Genomic DNA, 7,664 nt, shown 5'->3' with positions numbered 1-7,664 from the left:
GGCACACACAGCCACAACGCTGCGTGACCTCCACGCACGCACACGCACACACATACACACACACAATTTTGTAAACACACAAACTCCCAGAATCGCCAAAAAAGTCTGGGAGGTTTGTGCCAAAGACCCAAAGGCAATGTCTCTGCCTCTGCGTGTGTGCGTGTGAGTACACGCCAGTGTCTCGTATCGGCAGCTGGGCGACACAAACGCACAAGCGTTGCCTGCACTTTTGTGGGGCTCGGTGCCGACACACACACGTGCACACCCAGACGGCTGTCGAGACATTGCGCTGTGCCCAATCTCTTGGGCTTTTCCAGACATGCACTTGCCTAGCTTTGTCGTAGCTGCGTGTGTAACACACAGCCCCCCCCCCCCAGTCTCTCCCGGCCCAGCTTGGTTAGACCCAATAAATATAAATACATAAATAAATAAATAAATAGCCACAAATAATTACCAATAATAACAACCACAACTACACAACGAGTAGGAGCCGCAGCTTTTCTGTGGGTCTGCGGCTCTGAACCGACCTCTTCTGAGCCAACGCCCTTGGTGAGCCCTCGGCCCGGCCGCCCGACGCCCCAACCCGGCCTGCAGGAGTGCGCCAGCAGAGAGGCGTAAGGAGGCCCCCCTCGGGCCCCTCTGCCGGGCAGCGTGAGGTGCAGGGGGACAGTCCCGGTCTGGGAGGCCGGGCGGGTGGGAGAGTCGACAGGCCGGCCGAGGACGGGAGACGGCGTCTCGTTACTGGGAGGCTCCTAACTCCAAGGCGATGACCCCAAAGTACACCTGCCCGTTGCTGTTCAGATCCAGGTGCTCGGCCGACTCGATCTCCGAGGAGATCTCGTCCCCCCTGGTGAGCTGGAAGACGGCCCCTTGGTAGATGGATTCGAACCACACCGACTCCTCCCTCAGGCTGCCCTCGCAGAACGACTTGAGGGCCATCAGCAAGGGGACGTTTTCCGGGTACTCCGCCGAGTAGCGCAGGATGGTGTGCCGCAGAGGGACGGACTCCTCCGGGCAGCTGCTGCCCTTGAAGACCACCTGGGAGTAGATGAAGTAGAGGCCGTCGGATGGGACCACCAGCTTGTTGTTCGCCAGCTTCATGCCGTTCTGCATCATGGTGTGCATGACCTTGTCCGTCCAGAGGAGCTCCTTGGCGTCGCTGGAAGCTGGCAGGGACAGAGGGCAGCGTACCAGGTCAAAACCCAGCGGGATGGGCCCCTCGCACCCACCCATGAGCGGGCAAAGCCGACCTGGGGCACCCCTGCGGCCGGCCGACCCTACGGCCGCGTTAGCCCAGGCTTGCGCCGATGGAGAGGACGACCCCTCGTGGGCCCAGCCCGGGTCTCACCCTTGTGGCCCAGCGACCCGGCTTTCCACACCCGGTCCGTGGCCAGACTCGGCCAAAACCTGGTCCTCTTAGCCATCCGCTCAGCCTGCGGCTTCCGCCCCCAGCCCCCCCGGCAGCCAGGGCCTCGGCGAGGAGACACCCTGGGCCTCTCCGTGGGCCTGCGGCGCAGAAGCCCCCACCCACGTGCACCCACCCAGGCTCGGGAGCAGTTCCTCAGCGCCGGCCCGATCCCGGCTGGAAATCCCCCTTACCGACTACGTGGGCGGCCGGCTTCTTCACCGACTGGGCTTGCAGCTTCATCGTCATGGGCCCTGCAGCGGACGGGAAAGCACGGTCAGACCCTGTCTCTAGGCAGCCTCGGGGGGCTGGGGGTCGGGACCTGAGCCTACGAGCTGGCTGCTGGTCAGCACAGCGCCGGGGAGTCGCTGCTCCCTCCACCTGCCGGGGACAGCCCGCTGGGGCAGCAGAGACCTGGAGGGCCGGATCTGGGCCAGGCCGGGCCGGCACAGCTCTGGGGCTGCGGGGACGGGGCTGGAGGAGCCCCCACTTCCTAGTTGCCCGGTATTTGGAGCCTTTCCGGGGGCTGACGCCGGCAGGGCCGGGCTTTGCCCAAGGGGACGAGCCGTTTTCTCCCGGCTCCGTTTGCTCTGCTCAAGGCCAAACTGGAAACGCCCGCAGAGCCGCTGGCCGGGGCCGGTTACCCTTTGGTAGCCGCTCTGGGGCAGGCGGGGGCCAGTGAACAGGTCAGGCGGGTGTGAGCCATTTCATCCGGGGCGGGCGGTGTAAGGAGAGTAAACCGGGGGGTACTCACCGAGTTGCTGGGCGTGGCTCGGACTCCTGGGTTCTTTGGGGTCCTGGCGGAGAGAGAGATGGAGGTGAGCCCAGAAGCAAAGCGGCTCCCATTGCTCCACGCCGCAGGCAGCCGGTGACGCGGCCGGACAAACCAGAGCCCAGGTAGCCGGGCCAAGGGGCGGGAGGCGAGAAACGCAGCCAGCACGAGGCGCACGCCCAGACGAAACCAGCCGCAGCCCGGAGGGGGAACACGCACACGCCTGCCCGCCCGCACCCACAGGCCCAGCCGCCATCCCGGCCACGCGCCCCACGGCCCGGCCGGCCCCGGGCGCTTACCTGGCTCAGCACGAGCCCCCCGGCCCGGAAGTGCAGCAGGGCGAAGACGGCGGTGGCCCCCAGCACCAGCAGGAAGGAGCAGATGCTGAGGCACTTCCAGGGCCCGTGGCCGGGCCGTGGCTCCCTCACCACGAGGATGCCCCCCTTCTCCACGTCGCAGACCAGGCTCTCGGTGCTCATGGCTGGGGGCTGCGCTGGGGCCAGGGTCTCCAGGGCTGGTGCCGGCGGCGCAGGTGGTGGCGTGACCCGGGGGGATTCAGCCGCTCCCACGGGAGGTCTCAGGGCTGCGAGCAGGCGAACTCGGGGGACCGGCCGGTGTCAGAAGGGGCCGCGACTCAGTTTCCCCGGGGGAATTCAGGTGCTGCCACGGGAGGTCTCAGCCGTTGCGAGCAGGCGAACTCGGGGGACCGGCCGGTGTCAGAAGGGGCCGCGACTCAGTTTCCCCGGGGGGATTCAGGTGCTGCCACGGGAGGTCTCAGCCGTTGCGAGCAGGCGAACTCGGGGGACCGGCCGGTGTCAGAAGGGGCCGCGACTCAGTTTCCCCGGGCGGGTGGTGGCGGCTTCGGAGGCTCTTCTGGGCTGCGGCGTGTTGTGGGTGGCGGCTGAGCTGGGAAGTGGCTGCCCTGAGGCCCGCCCGGATATATATCCACCTGCCGCCCGGCCCGCCCCCCACCCTCCGTCACGCGGGAGGAAATTTTCGAGCGGAGCAGGGCCGCCCACGGGGAGGAAAGGAACGAGCCGCGAGCTGCCCCGATGGCGAAAGGCGGGAAAAGGAACAAGCCCGAAATAGATGTGTGAAAAGCAGAAGCCGAAGCGGCGGGGGGGCGGGGGGAACCCCTGGAGCAGCCCGGGTCCCCCTCCGCCGTGGGGCTGTGCCTGGCTGGGAGAGACTCTCGCTGGTGTGTGCGTGTGCGTGTGTGTGTGTGTGTTCAGTTGTGTTTGCCTCTCTTGTTGTGTGTGTGGGGGGGCTCTGCGTGCAGGGGGGCTGTGTGTGTGTGTGTGTGTGTGTGTGTGTGTGTGCGTGCAGTTGTGTTTGCCTCTCGTGTGTGTGTGTGTGTGTGTGTGCAGTTGTGTTTGCCTCTCTTGTTGTGTGTGTGTGGGGGGGCTCTGCGTGCAGGGGGGCTCTGTGTGTGTGTGTGTGTGTGTGTGTGTGTGCAGTTGTGTTTGCCTCTCTTGTTGTGTGTGTGTGGGGGGGCTCTGCGTGCAGGGGGGCTCTGTGTGCGTGTGCGTGTGTGTGTGTGTGTTCAGTTGTGTTTGCCTCTCTTGTTGTGTGTGTGTGGGGGGGCTCTGCGTGCAGGGGGGCTCTGTGTGTGTGTGTGTGTGTGTGTGTGTGTGTGCAGTTGTGTTTGCCTCTCTTGTTGTGTGTGGGGGGGGGCTCTGCGTGCAGGGGGGCTGTGTGTGTGTGTGTGTGTGTGTGTGTGTGTGTGTGCAGTTGTGTTTGCCTCTCGTGTGTGTGGTGCTTTGTGTGTGCGTGCAGTTGTGTTGGTCTCTTGTTGTGTGTGTGGGGCTGTACATGCAGGGGGGGCTGTGTGTGTGTGTGCAGTTGTGTTTGTCTCTCTTGTGTATGTGGGGCTGTACATGCAGGGGGGGCTGTGTGTGTGCGTGCAGTTGTGTTTGCCTCTCTTGTTGTGTGTGTGGGGCTGTGTGCGCGGGGGAGGGGGGACTGTGTGTGTGTGAGTGTCCAGTTGTGTTTGCCTCTCTTGCAGTGTGTCTGGGGGGACTGGGTATGCGGGGGGGGGGCCCATGGGGCTGTGTGCGTGCAGGTCAGTGTCCAGCTGTGATTGCCCCCTCGCTGTGCATGTGGGTCACCCATAGGGTGTGCGACCCCAGGCACGCCCCCCTCCCCGGCGTGGGGAATCCCGCACCCTGGGAAGTGGGGCCCGCCGGGGGTTTTCAGGCGGGTTCTGCTTTTACCTCAGCGGCTGGCGCGCTGGGATTGGTTTCCGTCCTGCCTGTCTGGGGCCGGGTGGGCTGGTACTGCCCAGAGGGGCAGAGACCCCCAGGCCCCACTGCCAGCCAGGCCCTGCCGTGGGGCTGAGACGGGGGACGGGGCGTGAGGAGTGGCCTGGGACCAGTCCTGGGTCCGGCCCAGCTCCCGTCGGAGGTCCACGGCCAAGGGTGACCCAGGGCTGCCCCCCGCTGGCAGCCGTGGGAACTGGCTGGGCTGGGCTGGGCTTGGCTGGGCTGGGGGTACCAGCGTGGGGGGGGGACGGGGGGGTCTTTGCCCCGGGGATGCAGTGCCCACGGGTCCCCGCCCCCGCAGACAGACATACAGACAATGCCATCACCTGCCCCCCTCTTCTAGCTCTGTCCATCCATCTGGCCGGACGGCCTCCCCCCAGCCTTCCTCCCCGCCGTCCCTCTGTCCATCCATCCATTCATCCACCCCCATCACCATCCATCCATCTGTCTGGATGTCCGTCCGTCCATCCAGCCATCCGTCTGTCCTCCCCCAGCTGTCCATCCATCCATCCATCCACCCACCCCACCATCCGTCCATCCGTCCAGCCCTCCATCCATCCAACTGTCCGTCTGTCCTCCCCGAGCCACCCATCCATCCATCCATCCATCTGTCCATCTGTCTGGGTGTCCCTCTGTCCATCCGTCCATCCGTCCACCCACCCCGCCTGTCCGTCCATCCGTGCACCCCGCCCGTCCGTCCATCCGTGCACCCTGCCAGCTGTCCACCCATCTGTCCATCGTCCCCCCAGCCATCCACGCTGCCGGCCACCCCGCTGCCCTCGTCTACCCCTCTAGCAGGAAGCCCCCACCACCGCCTTGTCTGCCGAGTGGCCCCCCCCCGGCTCTGGCCGGGCTCCGAGGTGACCCCTCCGTCGGGCGCTGGATGGCCAAGGAGACGGCCCCCAGCTTGGCGGCCGGCCACTGTCCCTCCGCGGGTACCCGCCCCCTGTGTGCGGTGCCGCGCCGGGCTCTCCCGGGGTCCCCGGCCAGGGGGCCAGGAAGGCCGCGGGGTGGCACAATGGGCTGGGTCCGCTCCAGCCGGGCTCCAGGCTCGCCCGGCCCACTTCCCCCTGGCTGGCTGGCGTGCCGAGGTGAAGCCACCGCTGGCCCTGTGCCACAGCCCCGGGCGAGGGCTCGAAAGCGGAAACTGCCACGGAAACCCCGGGAGACTTTCCAAGGGCCCCGAGAAGGCGGATGAGGGTGTCGAGTTTCCCTCTCGGGGCCGCCGCAGGAGGGGGCGGGGGGGCCCTCGCGGGACGGGGCTGGGGGGGGGGATGTCGAGTTTCTCTCTCTCGGGGCCGCCGCAGGAGTGGGGCGGGGGGGGCCCTCGCGGGACGGGGCTGGGGCGGGGGGGATGTCGAGTTTCTCTCTCTCGGGGCCGCCGCAGGAGTGGGGCGGGGGGGGCCTCGCGGGACGGGGCTGGGGCAGGGGGGATGTCGAGTTTCTCTCTCTCGGGGCCGCCGCAGGAGTGGGGCGGGGGGGGCCTCGCGGGACGGGGCTGGGGCAGGGGGGATGTTGAGTTTCTCTCTCTCGGGGCCGCCGCAGGAGTGGGGCGGGGGGGGCCTCGCGGGACGGGGCTGGGGCAGGGGGGATGTCGAGTTTCTCTCTCTCGGGGCCACCGCAGGAGTGGGGCGGGGGGGGGGGCCCCTCGCGGGACGGGGCTGGGGCGGGGGGGATGTTAAGTCTCTCTCTCGGGGCCGCCGCAGGAGTGGGGGGGGCCCCTCGCGGGACGGGGCTGGGGCGGGCGGGGTGTTAAGTCTCTCTTGGGGCTGCCGCAGAAGTGCGGCGGGGGCCCCTCGTGGGACGGGGCTGGGGCGGGGGGGGGGATGTTAAGTCTCTCTTGGGGCCGCCGCAGGAGTGGGGCGGGGGGGGCCCTCGCGGGACGGGGCTGGGGTGGGGGGGATGTCGAGTTTCTTTCTCTCGGGGCCGCCGCAGGAGTGGGGCGGGGGGGCCCCTCGTGGGGCAGGGGGAATGTCGAGTTTCCCTCTCGGGGCCGTCGCAGGAGTGGGGCGGGGGGGGCCCCTCGCGGGACAGGGCTGGGGCGGGGGGGATGTTGAGTCTCTCTCTGGGGGCCGCCGCAGGAGTGGGGCGGGGGGGCCCCTCGTGGGGCAGGGGGAATGTCGAGTTTCCCTCTCGGGGCCGCCGCAGGAGTGGGGCGGGGGGGGCCCCTCGCGGGACGGGGCTGGGGCGGGGGGGATGTTGAGTCTCTCTCTGGGGGCCGCCGCAGGAGTGGGGCGGGGGGGGCCCCTCGCGGGACGGGGCTGGGGCGGGGGGGATGTTGAGTCTCTCTCTTGGGGCTGCCGCAGGAGTGGGGCAGGGGCCCCTCGCAGGACGAGGTGCATTTGCGCCCTAGGGATGGGGACCAAAGGGGCTCGGGGAACGGTGCCCCCCCACCCCAGATTATGGGGGCGCCGAGGGGAGTCCATCGCCCTGGGGCGGAGGAGGTTCGGACTGGCCAAACCCAAGGAGGACCATGCACCGGAGCCGGGGTACCTGGGTCTGACTCAGAGCCACAGGCAGGCAGGGTTCCTGGGAGGCCTGATGGGGAAACTGAGGCACCAAGCATGCGGGGAGGGGAGGGACTGGCCAAGTACCAGAGAACCCAGGCATCTGGGGGGGGGGCCGTGCTGGAGTGGGGGGATACCTGTGTGTGTGGCGGGGGGCTCACGGGGGGGGGCTTCTGCTGGGGTAACCTGGTGCCCAGGTGACACCTCTGGGCTGCAGACAAAGGGGGAGGTGGAGCCTGAGGGGTTTGAATTGGAACTGGGAGTTGGGAGCAGTGAGTCTGGGCTGGGATGAGAGAGACAAAGGAGGGGGCCAGGCCCCGGCTCTGGGGACCCCTCGGGGCCTCCTCTCCCCACATGGATGGGACTGGCTGTCTCTGCCGGCTGCACTGACCCCTCTGTACGATGCTGTGTCCTGTCGGCTCATAAACCCGCTGTTCTCCTGCTGAGTGAGAGTCTCTCCTGCCTGGGGACAGGGGCAGAGCCTGGGGACCCTGAGCCCCATCACACTGGTGGCAGAGGTGGGATGTTCTGAACCACAAGGATGGAGCATCCAGCTGTAAGTGACCGGGGTGCAGGAGGAAGAAGGGGGGCCTGTGAGACCCAGGTGTGCCAATGGGCAGTGAGGTGCAGTTCCCCAAGGTGGAGGGGCCAGCGGCCGAACCAAAGCAACTGGGGTCGTGGTCCTTGAGAGGGGGTGTCCCACTCGAGGAGGGGAGTTA

At 67.8% G+C, this 7,664-nt stretch overlaps 1 protein-coding gene across 1 annotated transcript; it reads right to left on the bottom strand.

Moving 5' to 3' along the window:
* Positions 1–738: 738 nt before the first annotated feature.
* Positions 739–2,759, bottom strand: TNF (tumor necrosis factor). The gene is made up of 4 exons (XM_075017698.1): positions 2,477–2,759; positions 2,160–2,202; positions 1,600–1,659; positions 739–1,166 (listed from the first exon to the last, which is right to left on the bottom strand). Exons 1-4 carry the CDS (start codon positions 2,654–2,656, stop codon positions 739–741), a joined length of 711 nt encoding a protein of 236 aa, XP_074873799.1. The 5' UTR covers positions 2,657–2,759.
* Positions 2,760–7,664: the final 4,905 nt, after the last annotated feature.

The sequence above is a fragment of the Carettochelys insculpta genome, chromosome 22 (assembly GCF_033958435.1).
Source record: "Carettochelys insculpta isolate YL-2023 chromosome 22, ASM3395843v1, whole genome shotgun sequence".
Classification (NCBI taxonomy): domain Eukaryota; kingdom Metazoa; phylum Chordata; order Testudines; family Carettochelyidae; genus Carettochelys; species Carettochelys insculpta.
The sequence above is the reverse complement of the archived record's forward strand: the minus strand, read 5'-3'. Positions and strand labels throughout refer to the sequence as shown.

What these genes read in the sequence shown, in the direction of transcription:
- TNF (XM_075017698.1), bottom strand. Translation starts at nt 2,656, where the DNA reads ATGAGCACCGAGAGCCTGGTCTGCGACGTGGAGAAGGGGGGCATCCTC. An exon ending in GGGGGCTCGTGCTGAGCCAG is followed by an intron (nt 2,203 to 2,476) that starts GTAAGCGCCCGG and finishes TCTCTCCGCCAG; the next exon opens with GACCCCAAAGAACCCAGGAG. An exon ending in GCCGGCCGCCCACGTAGTCG is followed by an intron (nt 1,167 to 1,599) that starts GTAAGGGGGATT and finishes TGTCCCTGCCAG; the next exon opens with CTTCCAGCGACGCCAAGGAG.